Consider the following 24,540-nt stretch of genomic DNA (forward strand, 5'->3'; position numbering starts at 1 on the left):
TGATAAATTTGCAGAGAAGTAACAAAACAAGCAAGAAGCAACCTGGGCTTGTAGAAGTGGGAGAGTAAACATATAGGGGAACCAAATGAAAGGTAAGGGTGATATTTGTGAGGTTTGTTTGTGCAGACCTGTCTTAGTGCTGAATTTCTGTCTCTAGTGACAAGAGTTGTTTTCCTCTTGGTATGGAAGAGGGGAGGAGAAACACCTTCACAAAGGGAAATTAAGGTCCTGCTTTTTCTGCATTTGCTGCTTCTTAATTGCCCTCATCTCAAAACAATCCTTATGCGAATGATACAATGGACTTTGGGGACTCTTGGAGAAAGGGTGGGAAGAGGGTGAGGGATAAAAGACTATAAATTTGGTGCAGTGTATACTGCTTGGGTGATGGGTCCACCAAAATCTCACAAATCACCACTAAATAACTTACTTATGTAACCAAACACCACCTGTTCCCGAAAAACCTATGAAAATAAAAAATTTTTTAAAAATCCTTATGCCAAAGTGGCATATTCTGGTGTGACATATTTTGGTGTGGCATATTCTGATTCTCCAGTGGCCTTCTATAGATCTACTTGTCTGTCTTTCTAATGTATGGGTACAGGAAAGCCTACTTTGTGGACAGACATATACTAAATAAAATACTCATATACAAATATTACACAGTAGTCCCCCCTTATGTGGTGGGGATAAGTTCCAAGACTTGCAGTGGATGCCTGAAACTGTGGATCATCCCAAACCCTGCATATATTATGTTTTTTGCTGTGTATACATACATATGATAAATTTTAACTTATAAACTAGTCACAGTAAGAGATTAACAATAAATAATAATAAAATAGAACAATTATAACAGTGTGCTGTAATAAAAGGTATGTAAATGTGGCCTCTCTGTGTCAAAATATTGTATTGTACTGTACTCAATCTATTTTCAGCCCCACAGTGGACCACGAGTAACTGAAAGCGTGGAAAGAGAAACTGCAGATAAAGCGGGGCAGGGGGAGGGCACTACTATATGAATAAATACACTTTATAGAGAGATATATCCGTAAAGAAGAAATAGAATATTCTATGTCTGCACATACTTTATCCACAGTTGTATTCATAAAAATGTAAAGTGCAGAACGGAAACTGCTCACTAAATCAGCTCAACTGAAATATCTGGATAATTAGTGGTACCTGGATAAGTAGAGAATTTTGGACCCAATTCTCATGAAATGTGCAACTCTGACCTACTTATGAGATTAAAATGGGTTTTTGTTTGTTTTTGTTGGTGTTGTTTGACAGCCTGGGTCTCTGAGGCTTGTTTTCAGCAGGAAGAAAATAAGTGGTTTCTGTTGGGGACAGTGTTTTCCTGTGGGCCAGGTGGCTTGCCCTGGTGCTCATCTGCCTGGCCCGTACATCTTTCAAACCAGAAGGCCCAGGAGTTAGGATATCCAGCTCAACAAGCCCAGTACCATCTCAATGATGAGCCCTTGGCAGCCTTGGGTGGCCATTCGCAGAGTCAAAAATAAGGACAGATACGAAACACTAGCTATACAGACTGTGTCTGAATCTCCACCATTTACCCACACGGTGGAAAATATACTACCTCCATTTCTATTACAAAACATAATTCAGTGGTTCTCAATGTGTGGTCCCTACACCCCTGAGTCCCTTTCAAGGAGTTTGTGTGGTTAAAGCTATTTTCTTAATACTAGTAAAATATTACTCATCTTTCCACTGTGTTGACATTTATGCTGGTACAAAAGTTGCTAGTACCAGCTAGTACCAGTTGAAAGACTCCTAGTGCTTTAGCAGGAATCAAGGTGGTGGCTCCAAACCACCTTGTAATCATGATGTACTTCATCACCAAGCAGTAGGGGGAAAAAGAAAAGCCCAGTTGCTTTCCAGAATGACCTTGATAAAACAACAGTAACAAGTATTAATGTTATTAAATCTGGACCCTGGACACACATCCTCTTTTTTTTTGGAGATGGAGTCTCACTGTGTTGACCAGGCTAGAGTGCAGTGACACAATCTTGACTCACTGCAACCTCCACCACCCGGGTTCAAGCAGTTCTCCTGCCTCAGCCTTCTGAGTAGCTGGGACTACAGGCACACGCCCCCACACCTGGCTCATTTTTTATATTTTAGTAGAGACTGGGTTCACCATGTTGGTCAGGCTGATCTCGAACTCCTGAGCTCAGACAATCCACCTGCCTCAGCCTCCTGAAGTGCTGGGATTACAGGCGTGAGCCACCATGCCCAGCAACAAACATTTTTTTTCTTTACTTTCCTTTTTTTTTGAGATGGAGTCTAGCTCTGTTGCCAGGCTGGAGTGCAGTGGCAAGATCTCGGCTCACTGCAACCTCCGCCTCCTGGGTTCAAGCGATTCTCCTGCCTCAGCCTCCCAAGTAGCTGGATTACAGGCATGCACCACCACACCCAGCTAATTTTTGTATTTTTAGTAGAGATGGGGTTTCACCATGTTGGTCAGGATGGTCTCAATCTCCTGACCTCGTGGTCCACCCACCTCGGCCTCCCAAAGTGCTGGGATTACAGGCGTGAGCCACGGCGCCTGGCTGCAACACACATCTTTTTAATATTCAGAGTGACGAAAGGGAAGATGCTTGAAGCACTTCTGCTCCTATCAAAGAACTGTGGCTGTTTTGCGGAAAGGCAGTTATGCAACCGCCCAAGTTGTGAGTTCAAAAAGATGTTTCTTCCATTTTCAGTTGAAAGAACAACTGAAGACAAAGCATACTTAGATTCTGGCAGTAGATATTTTCCCAAAAATGAAGAGTAGCCTGTCATTCTAAGGGAAACAACTGACAGTATTTGTTTTTGTTCTCAAGGATAAAATTTGAGTTTTCAGGTGAAAATTAGCATTTTGGGAAACTGTGAGCATGGCAGCTTCCCAGTGTGTAAAAACTGTTCTGATTAGACGGATGGTGATATCAATGACTGTGATTTGTTAATATTGTATAATGAAATGTATCAGCATTTGGAAGATCTATAGAAGCAATATTTTCTGGCCGGGCGCGGTGGCTCAGGCCTGTAATCCCAGCACTTTGGGAGGCCGACACGGGCGGATCACGAGGTCAAGAGATCGAGACCATCCTGGCTAACACGGTGAAACCCCGTCTCTACTAAAAAAAATACAAAAACTAGCCGGGCGCGGTGGCAGGTGCCTGTAGTCCCAGCTACTTGGGAGGCTGAGGCAGGAGAATGGCGTAAACCCGGGAGGCGGAGCTTGCAGTGAGCCGAGATCGCGCCACTGCACTCCAGCCTGGGTGACAGAGCGAGACTCCGTCTCAAAAAAAAAAAAAAAGAAGCAATATTTTTAAAATCTAACAAAATAACGTGTAGGTTAAAGATCTATTTAAAGCTTAAGATAGACCAAATGGGCTTTAATGTAATAGGATATGAAAAGTTTATTGATGTGGTTTCGGATTCCACATTGCAATCTTTAAGCAGTAGTTAAGAAACAACTGCTTGTCAAATTTTGGTGTAGAATCTATCTATCTATATATAGAGGGAGATGATGATCTGAGATGGCTATCAAAATATTTCTTTTCCAACAACATTTCTGTATAAGGTTGCGTTTCCTTCATAAATTTCAACCAAAACCACATACTCAACAGGTTGAATGCAGAAGCAGACATGAGAATTGAGCTTCCCAGCTGTCTTCTATTAGGCTCAATGTTAAAGAGATTTGCAAAAATACAAAACCACACCACTCTTCTTACTAGTTGTTTTGTTTTGGAAAGTATAATTATTTTTCATGAAAACATTCTGTGTTATATACAATGTTATGAATTTTAATGTTGTTAATTTTAAATGAATTAATTTTTTAGCTTCTAAGTTCTATTTTCTAACGCAGTAAATATAATAGATATAACCCACATAAACAAAAACCCTTTGGGATTCTTAATGATATTAAAGTGTAGAGATAAGGCTGTGCTCTTTGAGGTACTCTTTAAAAATAGGGGTTAAGCGTAGCTGGCTTAATTAAACTTGAAATTAATTGAATGTGGTTCCACACAGTTTCAATTCTTATTAATATTCCCCATCTATTACTATGGTATAAAACACTGAGTCAAAGATGTATTTTTTGCTGAAATCATCTAATTAATTGTACCATATGGGCCATGCTCCCACCATGGGGTACCATTCGGCTCCAAGGAGTCCCTGGTGCTTAACTTGGGGTTAGGGCCACAAAGAAATAACTTAAAGATGCAGGAATCCCAGTGCTTTTAAGAAATTTGCATTGCTTACTTTATTTGTTTGTTTATTTGTTGTTGGTTCTATCTTAGGAACAGCTTTTCTTCAGGCTGTTTCCCAACACATTTTAATGTGATTTTCACAGACACGGTTTTTGTTCTTGCAAATTGTGTCACATATTATTTCCCTGCCCATTGTGAAGCCATCTTCAATCTTTGTTTAAAAGTGTTATTGAATTTAATTGTTTAAAGACATTATTTAAACCACCTTTGCTGTGGTAAGAGATGTTGATTATTTATTTATTTTGTATTATTTTAGTTATTAACCAGATAATCAATGCACACGGTGCAAAATTCAGAAGGAACAAAAAGAATAATGAAAAGTAATTTTCCCCCTCCCTCCATACTCAAGTCTTCCTTAGTTCTCCCCAGAAGTAACTACTATTGCCAACTCCTTGTGCATCCTTCCAGAGATATTCCAAACATGTATAATGGCCACGCATCCTTTTCTTACAAATGGTAGGACACTCCACACAATGACTTGCACTTTCCTCTTTCACTTAACACCCTGTCTTGGAGATCGGCCCAGAGAGTGAGATTTTGCCTCACTATTTATAGTGGTGTAGTGCTTGCTTCATTGTGTGGACGAATGACTTGACTCTGCCCCTACCTATAAACATTTAGATTGTTTCCCAACTTATGCTACCTTAAAGAATGTTCTAGTATCTGTTTACATCTGTGTTTGTGTACAACAAACATAAACTAATATAACTTTCAGGATTGAAAGATAAGTAAGCCAACATCACTTAGACAACAGTTGTATTAGAGAAAATTGTAAGTCATAGGTTACTGAGGAATTGTAAAGAAGCTGGTGATATTGTGAAACAGATATTTGGTCTTCTTTCAGTTTCCTGATGTACAGCTCCTAGAATCCTTTGAATCTGGCCAGGAGCGGTGGCTCACACTTGTAATCCCAGCACTTTGAGAAGCCAAGATGGATGGATCACTTGAGGCCAGAAACTGGAGACCAGCCTGGCCAACATGGCAAAACCCCATCACTACTAAAACTACAAAAATTAGCTGGACATGGAGTGTGTGCCTGTAACCCCAGCTACTCTAGAGGCTGAGGCAGGAGAATCGCTTGAACTCGGGAGGTGGAGGTTGCAGTGAGCTGAGATCCTGCCACTGCAGTCCAGCCGGGCGACACAGTGAGACTCTCTCAAAAACCAAACCAAACCAAACAAAACCTTTTAAATCTCTTGAGTGATAAGAGTACTTTTGTATACTAATGAGATAATGGCGGCTGGGGAGTCCTAGGTAGCTTCAGGAAGGGGGTTGATCACTGGAGAGAACAAGGCATGACTAGAGGGTTAGGACTTTCAGCCCCAACCTCAACCTCCCAGGAGGGCAGAGGGACTCAAGGTTAAGTTGATCACTAGTGGCCAATGGTCTAATCAATCATGCGTATGCAATGAAGCCTCCATGAAAACCCTAAGGACAGGGTTCAGATGGGTGTCCGGATGGCTGAACATAGGGGAGGTTCCTGGAGGGTGGTGATCCCAAGGAGGAAACAGAAGGTCCACATGCCTTACCCTAAGCTTTGTTCTGTATCCCTCATAATACCTTTATAATACATGGGTAAACATTAATAAAGTGCTTCCGTCAGTTCTGTGAGCTGCTCTAGCAAGGGTTCTAGGACCTCTCTCCCCAGTTAATATCCCGTTGGTCAGAAGTATAGGTGACAACCTACTGCTTGCAAGCGGCATCTGAAGTACAGGGTGGCAGTCTTGTGGAACTGAGCCCTGTGGGATCTAACTCCAGGCAGATAGTGTCAGAATTGAATTTGAGGACACCTAGCTGGTGTCTCCTGGAGAATCATGTGCAGAATTGTTTGGTATGTGGAGGGAAAATCACACCTATCACAGAAGTGTTCTGTGCTGTGAGCATCCAGTAGGAGAAAAACAGCTTGGGCTTGGGTGTGGTGGCTCACACTTGTAATCCCAGGGCTTTGGAAAGCCAAGGCAAGACAATTGCTTGAGGCCAGGAGTTCAAGACTAGCCTGGGCAACATAGAAAGACCTTGTCTCTACAAAAATAAAAATTAAAAAAGATTAGTTGGGTGTGGTGGAGAACCTGTGGTCCCAGCTTGTCGGGAGGCTGAGGTGGGAAGATCACCTGAGCCCAGGAGTTTGAGGTTACAGTGAGCTGTGAACGTGCCACTGCACTCCAGCCTGGGTGACAGAGCAAGACCCTGCCTCTAAAAAAATTTTTGTGAACTGTTTTTTTTTTTTTCTGATATCTTACAAAGTTCTACGGTAAGTAGCCCTTAGCTTTGTTGTTAACTGCTAGAATAGCTCCAGGAAGAGGTGCTGTTCCTCTTTTCTTTAAAAGAGAGTGGAAAGAAAAATTGTTTCCTTAGTCTGACTAGAAAAAGAAATCAGGCTTTATGCTTCTTGATTTTGGAAATTTTTCAGTCCATTTTTGTCAGGAGAGTGAAGAAATAGGGAAGAGGGTTGTGGAGAGGCTTTGCCTTTCTGTTTGACTATTTTATTTCTTGTGCTGGTCGAGAAGGAGACGCTATAAGGATGGGTCATGAGAGCTCAGAAACTGATCACTGCCTTGCTTCAGGAGGCAGCCTGGTGGAAGGGACGGAACCAGGAAACGTGAGCAGTCACACCAGTCACACGCTGTCCTGATTTGCATCCTGTCCTTCTAAACCATTAACTCTGACTTTGAGCATATTATTTGCCCTCTCTGGGCCTCAGTTTCCTTACTGAGCTACGTGGAATTTCTTCCCTTTTTTCCCATCAGACCTCTTATATCACCATCTCCACACCCTCCATTGTCACTCACCCTCAGCGCAATGCAGTGTGCCTCCGTCCCCATCATGCCACTGATCACATTCAGACGTCACCAACAGCCACTGTGCTGCCCATGTGCAACACACTCTCAGCAGCCCCCGGCCACCGCTCCTCGGCTTCACTGCCCCCGCTTCTGGCTCTTTCTCCTCGTCCTTCCTTGACGCTGCCTTCTCAGCCACCTCTGTGGATGCTGCCCCCTAAACCTTAGGCTCCCCTGGAACTTGACCTTTGACCCACTCCTAACCATCCACGTGCTTTCTTGCATGACCTCACTCACTCTCCTGGTTTATTTATTTGCTCTTTTGTTCTACTGGTTTTTACCTACCATTTGGCTAATGACCCCTATGTTCATACCACCAGCTCCAACCTTCCCCCTGAATTTTACATTTCTACAAGTTTGGGAAATTTTTCTATTTGGATGGCTGTCCCCAAACTGCTTCTGTTTCAATAGGGCAAAATTGAATTCATCCTCCACCACTAGCTAGTTTTTTCTATTTTCCTGAGGAGTATACCTTTCGGTTATCCAAGCTACCTCTGCCTTTTGGGTTCAAGAGATTCTCATTCAAGCTTAGCAAATGACCTCAAAGTTCATCCATGTTGAAGCATGTGTCAGAATGTCCTTCCTTTTTAAGTGTGAATAAGATTCCATTGTATGGATGTACTACATGTTGTACACACATTCACCTATCTATGGAAGCCTGGGTTGCATCCATCTGCTGGCTATAGTGAATAATGCTGCTGTGAACATAAGTGTGCAAGTATTTCTTCTAAACTCTGCTTTCAATTCTTTTAGATATATATCCAGAAGTGGGGTATACTTCCATATCTTAACCTTGACCAGAACTTATTGGAGTTTCATCTTTACTCAGCTGGCTCCCTCCCTTCCAGTCACACTGGACTTCAACCCTTAGAAGGGATGGAGTGAGATTTATTCATCTTGGTGGCATTGTGAGGATGAGTCACTTAGCAATCAACAAGTTTCTGCTCAATAGTTTCCCTCTGGCTCTCTACTCAATCCAATTACTAGGAGAAGGACACAATGTGAACTTTTTTTTTTCTTTTTTTGAGATGGAGTCTTGTTCTGTGGCCCAGGCTGGAGTGCAATGGTGTGATCTCGGCTTACCACAACCTCCGCCTCCTGGGTTCAAGCCATTATCCTGCCTCAGCCTTCCGAGTAGCTGGGATTACAGATGCTCACCACCATGCCCAGCTAATTTTTGTATTTCGAGTAGAGACAGGGTTTCACCATGTTGGTCAGGCTGGTCTTGAACTCCTGACCTCAAGTGATCCACCCGCTTCGGCCTCCCAAAGTGCTAGGAACCATGAAAACTTTTAAAGTCAAAAAACCCCTAAGTTCAGGACCATTTACAAATTTTTCGTTTCAAAGATGAGGATTCTGGTTGAGGAGGAAAACAGATTTCTATCTAAAACCAGGAATAAGAGACAAGATTTATCAAGCTGTGCTTGAAAAAGAATGAGAAAAAAACGACGACAGCAACACTGTACATTACACTGTTTTTAAAAAATTCACTCGGTATGTGACAGCATTGATAGTTGATAATACTGTTTCTAAAGTTATAATCTGTTTTTATCTTAAAAAGTTACATTTTAAAACGAAGTCAAAGATAATACTAGGAAATTGTGCTAATAACCTTTCACGTGTCTACAGTTTAGGACGTAGTGGGTGTCAGTCTGCCTTAATTTTACAATCAGTTTTTTGACTGAAATGAGAAAGGATGAATCTAAGGATTAGAGTGATGGTGGTTATGCACACACCTGTGTCCACAGAGGCTCGCTGGTACTTCTCTTATGCTGGGTCATATTACTGTTTCCCTCTCCCCTTCGAATTTCACAAAGATTCAATAAGCAAGTTGTAGGTTCAGGGCCAAAATGGTGGACCTTTTGTAAGATGAAATGGAACTGTGGAAGCTTAAAAACCTTGTATGTACTGGTCCTCAGGCATCTCAACTGAGGTTGGCTCAATGTGTAGCACCTGGCTTCCTAAAATAACAGTCCATTTTCAAATGTTGGCAGCTGTAACCACCACCTCCAGGGTCCAGCACTGCTAACTTCTATCTGAAAGGATTAGTCATGCCATTGCTCCTCACCTTAAATCTGGCAGCATTTTTTCCCCACCAGTGCGGACACCTCAGGTTTCCAGCACAACAGAAACACAAGCTGATACAGGAAGACGCGCATACCACACACTTCCCTCTTCCTGCCTGTGCCAAGAATCCTTCTCATCTGAGAAAGACCAACGTGTTGGTTTTGGACACCACCACCAAATAATAGCATAGGATGTGACACGTTTCCCAGAGATTAGCAGTCAAAACTTTAGACTTCAAAAGGCATCACTGTGCTAAATCTGCTAGTAGGTAGCCTAGCACCATTTGAGTGATATCTACTGAGAGACTGGTGCTGTTAGAGACCCTCCATTAAAATGGGTCACGGCCCCTGACACAGGCTCACATTCAGTTTAACTCTCACCTCTCCAACTGCCAATACAATGGTCATGGACCCTCTAGAAGCAGAGAAAAGAAAATAATTCATTTTGCAGCTGTGTGGGGTTACCTGCTTGGGGAAAGCAGGTGTGCAACTGAGGTCACTAGAAGGTAAAGCAACTGCCAGTAACCTGCCTGGGTTTAAGACTGCTCAAGTGTTCTCCTAGCTGGCAAGCTGCGTCTCTGGCCTCTGCCTGATTCCTTTTGGGAGACAAAACTGTCCTGCTGCCCTCCTGCTCTGAATCTGAATCTGATTCGGGGTTGGACCTAGGTTAGCAGACTTCTCCCGTGTCCCGATTCTGGTGCGATCCCTGAACTCTGTCTGGGTCCTGCCTTCTGGATGGCAGACTCAGCTTCCAGCTCTGCCTGAGTGCACACAGTCATCTCGGTATCCCCAGCTCAGCCTGGTAACTGGGCTGAGCTCCTGGTATTCCTGATCCTCGGCAGTGTCCCTTCATTCCAGCATACTTGGCACTGGCCCTCGTGTGGGAGTCCAGGCAGGAGTCGGCTTGCTCTCCTGGCAGAGATGCTAGGGCAGGTTTCCCAGGCATGAACTGTGGCTTAGTTACCTGCTTCATGGAAAAGTGCAGCCACGTGTTTTTCCAGTCTGATTGACACAGGCAGCTCCAGGTTTTCAGGGGAATCAAGAACAACCAGCCCTGAGATGGCTCCACAGTGGATTTTATATCACCCCTTTGCGTCCTCTTTCTGGGACAAAGAGCCTAGATGGGCATGTGAACAATAATATCACTTTATTTACTAACACATCAGAAATGAGACTCTCTCAAACAATGAACAAAATGGTAGCACTGATCCTAAGCACATATGCATATTTAAACTGGCACCAAGCTGTAAATTACATTAATGCCTTTATTGCACAAAAATGTAAAATGTACTATTAACTTGGGGTCTGACCTAAAGAGCTGGCAAATCTCCCCTATCCTTCCCTATCTGGCTATCTTGCTGGGCTTGCAATGCCAGGGCCTACTTAGAATAACCACAGTCACACATGGGCATCATGGGAGACTGCTGGGGGCAACATCAGCTTCTTACTCAGAAACAATTCCTGACTCCCGGAAATCAGCAGGTGAATGACACCCAGAGCCCTTGTTTACACATATAAATTGCACAGCTGCCAAGTACAGACTCCTCGAATATTTCCCCAACAAAAACTTCCTTTGGCTTGCTCTCCCTATAGTCTCTTTCTTTTCCTCACTTGCCCATTTTTCCTGCAGAGGGTCTCCTTTTGTTCTCACTGGGCCTGCTCCTCCCAGCTGGATTCTGAGTCTCCATCTCTGTGAGCTAAACCCTTGTGGCACAAAGGCTTTCTCCTTCTTTGGGCCACAGCCCCCCGTCTCAGCCATTCCTATCCCCACCTCCTGCTGCTTTCTTGCACCCACAGAGAGGGCACCATGACCTGGTGCTGCCTTGACTCAGCCTGGTCTCCCCTCTGCCCTTGCTCTGCTGCTTTTTACGTCACGCTGGATGTAGGGGTCCCTCTGAAACTGCCTCTCTTCTGAGAGCTTCAGACGGAAAGGGGAAGAAAGTAATCTTTCAAGACTCTAAGAGTAAGACCCACTCTGGGTCTCACCTTCCTATACCAAAAATGCCACCCTCTCAGCAGTCAAAATATGCTAATAAATAAGATAAACATCATGGTGGTGGTAGTGATGACGAATGATTGCTCCTCCAAACTCCACTTCTAGGATCAGGGCCATCAGGTGTATGCTCACTAAATGTCTGCCCCATTAGCTCTGCTCCAGCCGGGAGCTGCTGTCCTTTCTCTGCATCCACGTGCCAGTTGTAAATGAGGAAGAGAGACCTGTCCAAAATAAACGAATTCTCAATACAAAGCCAACTGGCTGGGTGAAGCTGTACTTCTGGTAAGGGAAGGCTATAATTCTGTGAGTGCCAAAGTGCTGGTGCCAATCTTGGTTGGAAAGTGTTCTAAGGCAGCCTGTGGATGCTCAAGTCAACATTAGGATTACAAGACTTGGAAATTCCCAGTCGTCTCTGTGGGTTTGGATGGTGATAGTCAAGGAAGGTGTGCATATATTAGTCGAACCTATCTTTTGAAAATATTTATACATCCAAAATATGTGCAAGTGTGGGGAAAACACCAGTTTCTCAATCCAAATGAATCCACCTTAAAATAGGTGGGGTTGAAGGGTAGTGGTCCTATGTGGGCCATTTCTACCGGCTGCCTAGCAAAAGCACACCACAACTGTGGAGGATGCCTCTGCAAAGCCACAGAAGAGTTGTTGTCATGGCAAGTAGGTCTGCTTCCACAAATGACACATGCTCATGCTGGCAGAGATGAAAGAAACTTTACGGAATTTCTGTGGGACACAGAATTTTTGTTTAACTTTATATTTTACTATTTGATTCGTATAGACAGAAATGTTTTTAAGCATTTGATAGAAAATCAACATGCCCCAAGCAGAAACTAAAGACATGAATTCCCCAGATAGACTCCTAAAAATTAAGATGGTGACTTCCGTTTGCAGGATGCAGACTTCAAGGAAGTCCCTCAATGAGTGACCTTCTCTGCGATTAAGGCCTAGGCTGGTGGTGGTGGTGGCAGCGGGAGGAGGATTGGGGCAGGAGAAGCAGATCCTCACTAGCGAAGAAAAGCTGGACTCTGAGAAAGAAGCACCATCCCAAGAATGTCCACATGCACACTTCCCAGCATGCTCATTTTCAGCTCTTCATTGTATCTGTGGATGCTATAACCTAGGGGCTACTTCCTTTAATTCAGGCAGAGATTCCCAAGTTTGCATCTACTGACATCTGGAAGGCCAAGCTCTCGGCTTTGCTTTAATTCAAGTTATTTGCCAACTGGATCTCAGTGCCAAGCCCAGATAACTCAACTGCCTAAATGGGAAATGGGCCTGATGTGTTTGTTCTGAGCAGGGTCATATAGAGCCATTGTATAGCAGCCTTATATTGGTTTAGGCATTTTCTTTTTTTTTTTTTTTTGAGACAGAGTCTCACTCTGTCGCCCAGGCTGGAGTGCAGTGGCACTATGTCTGCTCACTGCAAGCTCCACCTCCCGGGTTCACACCATTCTCCTGCCTCAGCCTCCCGAGTATCTGGGACTACAGGCGCCTGCCACCATGCCCAGCTAATTTTTTTGTTTTAGTAGGGATGGGGTTTCACCGTGTTAGCCAGGATGGTCTCAATCTCTTGACCTTGTGATCCACCCGCCTCAACCTCCCAAAGTGCTAGGATTACAAGGGTGAGCCACTGCGCCTGGCAGCTTAGGCATTTTCAAGAAAAGTGAATTAAATTCAGTAATACTGATCAAGTTGCCAAGTGCTGTGAACACAGATTCAAATGTCTCAGTTCTTGCCCCGAAGGAGCCCACTGTCTTTCCTCTGTCTAAACATGGGAAAGAAGGAGTGGACTGGTCAAAAATGAGCCTATGATGGCTACCCATGCAGCCTTCCTAGCGGGGATACTTTATTTGGTCTAAGGATAAACAGGAGTCCACCAGGCAGAAGAGAGTGAGGAAGGCAGTTCCAGGAGTCACAGGATGAAAGGCTCGCCCCTCACTGGCCACAGGTGGAATGTGTGAGGTGCAAAGAGAATGAGCCGCGAGGGCTCTCAAAGACTCTTTCCCGCACAGGATCACAGTGTCTGCTTTCCTGACCTCATCACTTTCCAAACATATTCTTGGAAAAAGAAAACCTCTCAAGCATTCTCTCCATCTGCTTCTACGCTGACCTGGAAATTCAAGGGACCAGAAGCAATACAGCAGTACAGACAGACCCTCCATGCAGAGGGTGAGACAGAGAACTGAGTCCAGAAAATGTTAGCAAAGTCGGGGAGCAAGATTACATTACAGCCATGTGCCAAATGGAAATTGAATTTCAAGTTATTAAAAGGAAGGCTTTATATATATATATATATATATATAAAGAAAAAGCCCTCGCCTCGAGTTCAAAGATGGCTACATGAATAGTTCAGATATCTAATGGTAATTTACCACTGGAACCTCTCCAGCCCTCCGCGGAGACAATGACTCCTCTGGTCCTACTGAAGAGTAATTGCTCAGCATCTCTGACTGTTCACATGATTCCAAGTATATTTATAGTGTTAGGATGGCCCAGAATTTTTGAAGGTTTTTTTTATTTTTGGCAAACAGTCCTGCCAGGAGATGCTGAAGGTCAGATATTTTAGAAAATCTGTTTCCGGTACTTCAGCAGTCAACTACTATAGCAATGATGGAGAAAGATGCTTGGTTGTTCCAGGAAGCTCTGTCATGACTCCCAGGTCCAATTTTAAAGCATCTTCTGAAATAGGGGAAAGATATTCCTAAACATGCTCTCTGGAACTTAAAGCATAGTTTTTCATCACACACAAATCTGTACCATGGGGCAGAATTAGCCACAGAAGACATTCTCAGTTGTCAATTAGCCATGAAAGTGGCTTGAGGAAAAACTAGATAATGTGAAATAACTCTTTAAAGTAAGAAGAGAGGTGGTACATTCTTTGTTTCACAGGTAATGTAAAAAAGACACAAAAAGGTGAAGGGTGTTACTTGTGGCCACACACACTGTTCCAAAGGAGCTCCTGGGCCTGGGGTTCGCCCCCTCCCTCCTAGAACCTGGCCAGCCCAGGCTCTTTCTAGTTAGACCCCTTGGATTTTCTGTTAATGACCCTAATCAAAGCAGAAATAGCACAAAATGACCTTGGTGGCAGTGGAAAGGGAACCTGGGATTTCAAATTTTTAATGTTGACTCATAAAGTTAATTCACAAAGAATAACAGATTTCGGTGTGATTTAAAGTAAACATTCTTGCCAGGCATGGTGGCTCACGCCTGTAATCCCAGCACTTTGGGAGGCCGTGGCAGGAGAATCGCTTGAACCAGGGAAGGCAGAGTTTGCAGTGAGTGGAGAATGCTCCACTGCATTCCAGCCTGGGTGACGGAGCGAGACTCCATCTCAAATAAAATAAAATAAACATTCTGAGGAACAAGTGAGTCATGAGACTCTCCCATTTCAGAAATGCCTGGAAGAATCTCCCATTTCAGGTATTTTAGGGAAGCAAACCGTTCATTCAAAAGAGAATTTTGCCAGGTTTGCACAGACTTTAGACATTAATACTCCCTTTAAATGGATTTTGGAATCGTTGACAGAGGAAAAAAAGAGTAAAACTGCAAGAGAGGCAAGCAGAGAAGTGAATGGATTGCTGCTGAAAAGGACTGAAATCAGAGATGAAGAGATCTCAAAAAAGAAGTAAGATTTTTCAGAGTCTACCTTACAAATACTTTTCATCTGAAACCATCCAGCAACATTTACTGGCCCAAATGAACTATGGGTGCGAATAGTTTCATTCTATTGGTCATTAATGTACCAAACACAGCCTTTCTTAATGAGGTTTCAAAGCCACAATGGAAACTTGTATCCAACGCTCCAAATAAACTCTAACCAAGGATGGGAAACTCGGAATCATGGAGTTGTTTGTGGATTTGGCTCAAAGTCTGGCATGTTTTTGAGGCTTTAAACACTGACTGTTTGCATCCAATAAATCAGTTTGTGAAAAAGGAGAGAGGGAAGAAATGGGATATGGAAATTTTGTATCTCAAAAGAGAGACAAGCATTTTCCCTCCTAACCAAAGCATGGCAGAAGGGAGAGGAAAAGGAAAAGAGTTTGCCCTTTGTGGAAAGCTGAGCTTTTCCTGAAAGTCTGACAGGCAAAGGAACAAAGTTTGGATCCTGCAAGATTGTTCCTGTAACCAGATCAAGTTCCTCCTGTTTGCTGGAGGCCCTTGGGTCTCCCATCACAACTGCACCCAGCTCACGGGCACAGGCAGGTGTACACCCTGCCTGTAGAGTCATCTTCCATAGACTTTCCTGCTGGAGCCAGGCAAATAGTGTTTTCAGAAAAAGTGAATCCAGCTTTCTGTGCCACCACCCTGGGATCTGGTACTGTGTCATGGGAAGGCGTGCAGGGACTTGCCTTCTGACCCCACTGCCAGGAGGCGAGCTGGTTTGATCACTCCTGACCCCTTCCCGCCAGCGTTTATGATCTTAGACACTTACTCACCTTCCAACCATGTGAGGCAATTAAGAACGATTACCTCTGAATCAAGGGCAAATCATCCACCAGTTTCCTGGCCAAGGTTTGAGTGGGAGGAGCAGCTTGTGTGAAATCCTTTAACGGTGACAAAATGCTTAACAATCTTGATGGCAGTGGTCAGTTAGGGTAACGAATATAAGGCGGTCTGACCTCCAGCTCATGTTTTCCTGTGTTCACTTTCTACCTGGTAATGGTGAGCTCATCCTAATCCCCCTGGGGTAGCCCACATCTGGGTAAGAGACTACTGTTTGCCCCTGCACAGATGGGTCTAGCCCACCAGCCTCCCCCACCACGACCTCACCACAGAGTGGCAGTTGCGAGCACACTCCTAGAAGCTCTGCCTTTCTTCCGTCTCTCCCAGAGAATGAAATTTCAGCATTTATACAGCTCAGACCCACTGGCTGAAACTTTTCTACCTCCTGCTTCCCTGAGTGAAGTAACTGACAGAGGAAGTAATACTTCTAACTGGATTTTAGAGTTCCTGAGTCTAGTCTATGTTTAGTCTCTCTATTTCACTCTCCTTCCCCCACCCCATAAACTGACGTTTTGTAGATTTCTGGTAAATTACTGAGTCGAGAGTTGGAAGCCCTAAGAGGTATTTATTTTACTTCAAATCACCTTTAGTCATCAGAATCACCTGGAGGGCTTGTTAAAGCAGGAGATGGCCTGACAATGTGAACTTCTAACAGGTTTGCAGGGGATCCTGCTGCATTCTGGGACCAGGCTTTGAGACCTGCTAGCTGCAGGAAGTGTCTTCCTCTCTTTCCTCCCTTCCTAGCTGTGTCTCTCCCTGAAGCCCACCTACAGGAGAGACGGGAGACATTATGGGCAGTGTTGTCTCAAGAAGGAATGTAAGGATAATGGGAATAAACAAAAGAAGAACTTGAATAACTCATCACAGTCACCGTTGATCCTTTCCCCAGGAAATAGTACTTCTTAATGTTTGTTTTTTTTTTTTTTCTTCCGTGAACTAGCCTTTTGTCCGTAGCAGAGAGGTTTTCTCTCAAGAAGATAATCTGTCATCTTTAGAACAGGATCTGAACCTTAATTCTTCTTTCTGGTGGGAGTTAAGTCCATTTACTTCTTATTCTGGATTAATTTCCCCTTTGCCATTAAATAAAACAGAGGACTTTACTAAGGGCCTACTTCATGCCAAGTAATGTGCTAATAGTGCTAAGTGATTTATGTGCATCAATTCAAAAGACCTTTGCCACAATTTCACAAACTATATGTTATTAACCCATTTTATAAACTAGCAAACTGAGGGTTAGGGAAGTTTTGTAGTTACTGGAGATCACAGAGCTAGTCATACGTTGAACAGAGATTCAAATCCTGGCTTGACTTCAAAGATCAAGCTATGCTGCCATAGATAGCGTTACACAAGTCTTACACACTCTAGTGAAAGACTTATCACAAACAATTATGTGATCTGTCACTTATTCAATACATGTATTTATTAAGCACATACTATGTGCCATGCTCTATAACAAGGTCCCAGGAATATAATGATGTACAAGACAGATGAAACTTTTCAAAACACATTTTCCTAGATTGTCTCATGAAAATTTGTTTTTAATACTTTGTTCTTCGATGGACTTGCTCATCAAAGCATACATGTCATTAAACCCAGAAATTGCATTCCCTTCCTCTATTTCTTGCCAACCTCCTTTGACTTACAATTCATCTCAGTTTAACAAATTTGTTTCCTATTTTCCTTAAAGGAGTCTGTGTGTTGCTTTTATTTTTAAAGTATTTTTAGTTTTTGGGCCAGGCACAGGGGCCCACACGTGTAATTTCAGCACTTTAGGAGGCCGAGGGGGGTGGATCACAAGATTAGGAGATCAAGACCATCCTGGCTAGCATGATGAAACCCCATCTCTATTAAAAACACAAAAAATTAGCCGCGTGTGGTGGCACATGACTGTAGTTCCAGCTACTCTGGAGGCCAAGGCAAGAGAATCACTTGAACCTGGGAGGCGGAGATTGCAGTGAGCCAAGATGGCACCATTGTACTCCAGCCTGGGCAATAGAGCGAGACTCCATCTCAAATATATATATATATATTTAGTTTTTGAATGAGTACAACATTAACATAGCTCAAAATTTATAAGAAATAAAAATGTGTACAGTAAAAATTAATCTCCCTTCCACCCCTGACCCCTGACCATCCAGATCTCCCCAGAGGCAACCACTTATAAGTATACATTGTCTTCCCTGGTCCTTTCTTTGCTCATGAACACAAGTGGTTGGTTTCTACCTACCAAGTGTTCTCTACTTTTATTTTTTCTCAGTTGATTTATCTTGGAGATCATGCTAAATCAGTAAATATAGTTACCTCGTTCATTTTAACAGCCGCATATGTAAATAATTCTAAACTGCACCATACTGTATTTAAGCCCTTTGTTGATGAACACACAACATGGTCCAGTATTTTTCTATTACAAACAATTCTACAATGACTACCCTTGTGTGTACATAGTTTTGCACATGAGCAAGCATATCTACAAGATAATTTCCTATAAAGGAAAATGCTGGGTAAAGAGCAAATGGTATGTTCATCTGTAATTTAAAAATATTTTCGTTATGGGATTTTTCAAGCATTACAAAAGGAGACAGATAAAGATAGTAAGATAAACTACTGCATATCCATCATCAAACTTCAGCGATTATCCACAATCCATGGCTGATCGTATTTCATATAGATATAGGCCCTATCCATTTCCCCACCCCAAACTATTTTGAAACAACTCCAGACATAATGTTATTTCACTAGGAAATATTTTGGCGCTGTTCTTGAAAAGCAAGGACTTAAGAAAAGAAAAATATATGTATGTGTGTGTAATCCCACTATCACCCCTAAAATAAATTATTCATTAATACTAGAAAATATCCTGTCATTGTCATATTTTCCCAGATTGTCTCATAAAAATTGATTTTCTACTAGTTTATTCTTTGATTAGAATCCAATAAAAGAATCCAATAAGATCCATACATTGCAGTTGGCTAAGTCTTTTTTTAATCTATTGGTTTCTCCCTCCATCTCTCTTCTTTTTCTTTGTGCATTGTTGTTGTAGAAACTAGGTATGTTTGCTTCCAGAGTCTGGATTTTGCTGACCCTATCAAATTACCACAGGGTCATTAAAAATGTTCTGCTACCCATTAGGTCAAAAATGAAACACAAAATTAAATTGCAGAATTTCTTAATAATAAAACAACATTGCTGAACCTATGAGGCACAGCTAAAGCAGTTATTAGAAGAAAAATAACAGAACTAAATAACTCTATCAGTAAAAAAAGCAAAGTTAAATGGATTACACCCATAAGTCAGAAAGCTTAAAAAAATCAAAATGGGCCGGGCGCGGTGGCTCAAGCCTGTAATCCCAGCACTTTGGGAGGCCGAGACGGGCGGATCACGAGGTCAGGAGATCGAGACCATCCTGGCTAACACGGTGAAACCCCGTCTCTACTAAAATATACAAAAAATTAGCCGGGCGAGATGGCGGGCGCCTGTAGTCCCAGCTACTCGGGAGGCTGAGGCGAGAGAATGGCGTAAACCCGGGAGGCGGAGCTTGCAGTGAGCTGAGATCTGGCCACTGCACTCCAGCCTGGGCGACAGAGCGAGACTCCGTCTCAAAAAAAAAAAAAAAAAAAATCAAAATGTAAGACAAGAGGAAATCAGAAAGAAGATAAATGCAGAATTAATGCTTCATCATTTTAGGACTTGTTTTTACAAACTGAAGCTTAAGGCTCACCATTTGAGAACTAGGAGACCATTTCCTGATATCGACAACACAGCTAGGTAGCTGTCAGGGGCTGGGAGCCTTTTCTACACAAACTTTGCTCTGAATTTCAAAATACTAGCCTGCCTTGACACTTAGTGGAAATTCAGGTAGGGTGGCCTTAACTCAGGTTCTTCAGGGAAGTGTCCCGTTTCAGGGACATCGTGGGGCGAGGTCGGCGGGGGGTGTGTATTCCGCACATCTAGTTCTGGCTGGGCTTATGGCAAGTCTCAGTCCTCTGGAGTCACCTGAGTGACTAAGGGATGAGAGACATTTCTAATACCGTAACATACTTACATGGTTTTGCCATCTACCGGACTCCGATTCAAATCTCAGCTGGCACAGTTACCTTTCACGTGGCCTTGAGCGAATCTCTCTGAGCTGAACTTTCCTCACCATAAATCTGGTAAAAATCTTTACCTTAAAGAAATGTGGATCAGATGAGATACCAGGTAGAGCTAGCGCTCACAGAGTGGAAGCTAAGGTGATGAAACCCTTGATCCTCAAGTTCTGTAATTCCATGATCAAGATCCATGAGGGCTACCAGACGGCGAGTATCAACTAAAAGAAAGCAATCACGGAGTTCTTCCTGCCTTCTCTGGAGGATGTATTCCCATGAGCTGCCCTGAATGTTAAAAATAATACACCTGCCCCCAAAGTGCCTAGGACGCCTTTGTTGTCCACCTGCTCATCGTCCATCGGTTTCTGCAAGTGGACCAGTTACCTACTCCGGAGCAAACGTTTCCATCACGATGTACCCTCTCCCAGGGATGGGCTCAGCCTGTGCTCTCCCTGCGACAATGTTGAACAGTGCCATCTGTCCCTACCCAGCGTCAGCCTCACTCAGAGGGCACAGGCTTGGAGTGTGGGAGGCACGCTCCCAGCTCACTTTGCTTTTCCCGCCCTGGAGGGGAATCCAGGATGTCTAACTAGTCTTCTGGCCCCGAGAGGGAGAGGTGGGGATAGGACCTTCCTTTAGTCCCCTCCCTAGTGGAACGAACGATTCTTTATGGTCATCTGTGGGGTTCTTTTCGTAAAGAAGCATCTGCAGGGTTAAGAAGGGAAAAAATCCACGGTGCAAATACATCCCAGGCACATGCCTCCTGAGAAGTGGCCCCCTCCTCCCTCCGCCGCCCCCCGCACCTCCGCGGGCTTCGCCAGCTTCCTTCTCCTGGGAGCAGGCAGAGATCCCGGCGTGGGCAGACCCCTGCCACTGGCGCCCAGGCCCCGTCCGAAACTCACGCCCACGTCGGAGGAGACTCTCGGGATAACCTCGGTGCTCCCAAGACCCGGAGGGCAAGAAGAAAGAGCCCTGGCAAACAAAGGGCACGGGCCGGGAGCGCCGCAGCCCGGGGCGGGGGCACGGCGACCGCTAGACCTGGGGGCGCCCGCCCCCAGCGCCCCACGCCCGGTGCCAGCGAGCCGAGGCGTGCATCTCCTTATATGGTCAAATGACACGGAGGGGGTTCTCGAGGGCGGGAGCCGCGCAGCGCTCCACTCGGCCGGCAGCGGAGCCGCAGCCACCAGCCGCCCGCGCCCGCCCGCCCAGTCCGGGACTCCCCGGCCCGCTGCGGCGCCGTGAGTACCTCCAGCTCCCTGAGCCCCGAAGCGAGGCCGAGGGGCTTAGCCACCAGGACTCGGAAGAGGGGTCCGAATCCGGTGCGAGACCCGGGGAGAGGGGAGCAGATCCGGAGTTGGGGAGACCGGTGAGTGGAGAGTAGAGCTGTGGGTGGGAGAAGACCACTGGGAGAGGGGAGCCGAACCGTGCGGAGAGAAGCCGGGAGAAAGGAAATGAGCTGTAGGGTAGACCCGGGAGAGGGGAGCAGATCCCTAGGGGTTGGGGGTGGGGAGACCACGGGAAAAGGGGAGCGGAGCAATGAGAGGGGGCTAGACCCTGGGGGCGTTGGAGCTCAGAGGAGCCCACGGACCCATCCCCAGAGGGGGGATTACAGCCCACGTCCTCACCAGGTGGGGCACCGCCATGCGGGCGGGGCTTGGCGAGCCTGGGTAAAGGCTGGCCGCGGGTCCCAGCCGGTGGCTGCGGGGAGGTGACGCTGTCCCCCTGCTTCAAGGCCTGACTCCGGAGCCGGTTGTCCTGGCACGGTGGTCTGCGCGGGGGTGTCCGGGCTATTTCCCTTTAGTAGAAATAAGTGGAGCTTGCAGTGTGACCTCACTCCTTGACTCGTGTAGACATTTAATAACTGAGCCATTCGGTTAAAAAAAAAGGCGTATTTTAAATGAAAAAGATTCTAAGTTTTTCTTAAGTTGCACTCGTGTGATATCTTAGCATACTAGAAATTGAGGGAAGAAAATACTGTTTTTCTGATTTTAAATGAATCAATCATATTTACTTTCATATCCCCAGTCGGGTTTTAATTGGAAGTAGGCTAACCCGGTTAGCTGAAATGTGTCGCTGGCCTACAAGCAGCAGTGAACTTAGACAGCACTGAACTTAAGGCTCGCATTCCCTTCCACATATTTTGGAAGGTAATAAATCACAATTTGGGCTTAGAATCAGGAGAACTGTCTTCAAAACACAACTCCAAATACATCTCACATTTTTGGTGCTGACTCTACTAATGAGTGTTTTATAATAATATATTAAAGGAAAGAGGTTTTGCACTATCCTGAAGAAGTTTTAGACAAAAAAAAAAAAAAATTTTTCAGGAAGTCTTAGAAGTACAGGAATTCCTAGTCTATCAATTTAATTTTAATAAAACCAAACTCAAAGAACATTTCATTGTGCATTTATGTAAAATTTTTTCAAGTGTTACTGGATTAGATCACCCTCCAATTTAGAAGATCATCGATTGATACATAGAATTGTGTTTCCATGGTGTTTATAGCCTGCCGTGGTTTAAAATGCCTTTACACCATCATATGTCGATGAAGGCTAATGATGGGCTTACTACAGACCAGAAACTGTTGTGGGCACATAGATTGTCTCATTTTAGCTCACCGTCTCACAAATAGCCACAGGCAGATGCGGTAGGCTAGAGGACGCGGGGGACTGCATCTAGGCTGCCTAAATTTACATCCGGGTCCCTCAACCTGTGCAGCCTGGGCCAAACCGCTTCATCTCGTGGTGTCTCGGTTTCCTCCACTGGGAAACAGCGACAATGATGTTGTCTCTTTGGCAGGGTTGTTAAAAAGTCTGGACATCATAGACAGTGTATACATATTTGATAGCCTCATTTTTACAGGTAAAGACACTGAAAACAGAGATCAAAGTAACTTTAACTCAGGGTTTCCCAGGCTGTAAATGGTAGCCCTGAGATCTGACCCCAGGCAGCTTAACTTGAGAACCTGAGTTCTAACCACTAAACACACCATGGGAGGAACATTTGAATATTTATTTATTTTTTAACATTTGAATATTTCTATGAGGCCTTATGCTGCATACTTTGACCCAAGATTGAGTGTTAAGCCACTTCCAGTACTGACAGATATTTAAATTGCAGTCAAAAACACCCAGTAGAATATTGCGCGCGCGCGCGCGCACACACACACACACACACACACACACACACACACAAATCAGACTAGATATCAGGAGTTTACTCCCGTCCTGTGCTGAGGGCCAGTTATTCAGCCTCTGTGACTCAGGCAGCTTCCTTTGTCAGCACGGGGACCTGAGTTGGTAAGCGGCTCTCTGACGCAGATGCCCTGAGGTAAAAACTTCCTTGAGCCTGGGTGAATGGAAACGTCAGACGTTGGGTTCTTCTGTGCGGTTTTATTATGAGAATTTGATCAAAGCCACATTTATTAAGTGTCCATCTCAGGTTGCGTCATACTGAGGTCGCTTCCTCAAGATGACCATCTGAAACAAAATGCATGTGCTTTCTCTAGGGACTGAGAACTGTGTCTTCCTGGAGACTAGGCTGGCATTTTGACTTTGGGGTGAGTCAAATGAATTTCCTCTGTCATCCTAAATTGTGGATTTCAGTTTTAGCTCCTGTGATGGTTACTTTCATGTGTCAACTTGACTGGGCCATGTGGTGCCCAAACATTCGGTCATATGTTCTGGGTGTGTCTGCGAGGGTGTTCTTGGATGAGATTGACATATGAATGGGTAGACCGAATCAAGCAGGCTGCTCTCCATAATGTGAGTGGGCCTCGTCCAAACAGTTGAAGGCCTGAATAGAACAAATACTGAGTAAGAGGGAAGCCCCCCTGCCAGATTGCTTGAGCTGGGACATTGGTCCTTTCCGCCTTTGGACTTACACTGAAACATCAGCTCTTCTTGGGTCTATAGAGGCTGCTGTTTTCAGACTGCAACTTGCACCATCGGCTCTCCTGGGTCTCCAGCCTGCTGACTGCGGGTCTTGGGACTTTTTCACCTTCGTACTTGCGTGAGATAAATCATTGCAATAAATCTCTCTATGTACATCTCTTGTTGGTTCTATTTCTCTAGAAAATCCTGACTACTACAGCTCTCTGGTAGCATCTACTTAAATATTCTCCCCACCAGCTGTCATTCTCCCTTTCTTAAAGATTTGATCACTACTTTGCTCCTGGGAGTCTTGACTTTCCTATTGCTGTAAAACATGCTCTCTTCATGGGAATGTCACAAGGGGTCTGGAGCAGCATCTGGTCTCCCCCGTTCATCCCAGTGCTTGTGGGTGGTGTCTTGCCTGGTGTGAACTCAGACTTCACACTCATCCTCAGCCTTCGTGACCCATGCCTTTACTGCTCTGATTCTGTCTGCCGTTTCAAGATCCTCCAGGCATACATACAGTCCTGAGTGAGATGAGGGATGTCTGTGGCACAAGCAGCTGCCCTGTTTTCATGGGTGAACAGAATTAATGCCAGAATGTTCTTGCAGTATATAAATATGGAGCTTGTCAGTCAACAAGGAAATAGACCTGTCTGTTTAGGTTAATACAACTTTCAGAGCCAGTGAGAAGCAGGCAGTCAATGAATGAAGCAGAAGGAAGTATGCAGGCGTCTCGGGACAGAGTCCTGTTGCAGTGTGCCAGAGAAACCCCACAGAGCAGCAGGACTGCAGTGAGAAGGAGGCGGCCAGTCATTCACGGAAGCTGCTGGACACCAAGGGAAAGGCCAGCGTGGGGGTAGGGGTCATAGGCACCTCAGATGGCTGGGAAAGTGAAGA

General features: G+C 44.6%; 1 protein-coding gene across 4 annotated transcripts in view; it reads left to right on the forward strand.

Annotated features, from left to right (window-relative positions):
- The window catches only part of FHL2 (four and a half LIM domains 2), a 77,045-nt gene that overhangs the window by 18,328 nt on the left and 34,177 nt on the right, over positions 1–24,540 (forward strand). Inside the window, exons 1-2 of one of the 4 annotated variants that reach the window (XM_033175568.1) lie at positions 20,425–21,133; positions 23,277–23,327. The exons of 1 other annotated variant lie outside the window; for it this stretch is intronic. In XM_033175568.1, the coding sequence (XP_033031459.1) occupies positions 20,879–21,133; positions 23,277–23,327 (306 nt within the window). In that variant the 5' untranslated portion in view covers positions 20,425–20,878. Of the gene's footprint in view, positions 1–20,424; positions 21,134–23,276; positions 23,328–24,540 lie in introns of those variants that run through there. 2 more of the 4 variants (XM_033175571.1, XM_033175569.1) reach the window with 2 other exon arrangements.

The sequence above is a fragment of the Trachypithecus francoisi genome, unplaced genomic scaffold, assembly GCF_009764315.1.
Source record: "Trachypithecus francoisi isolate TF-2019V2 unplaced genomic scaffold, Tfra_2.0 Lachesis_group17, whole genome shotgun sequence".
Taxonomy (NCBI): domain Eukaryota; kingdom Metazoa; phylum Chordata; class Mammalia; order Primates; family Cercopithecidae; genus Trachypithecus; species Trachypithecus francoisi.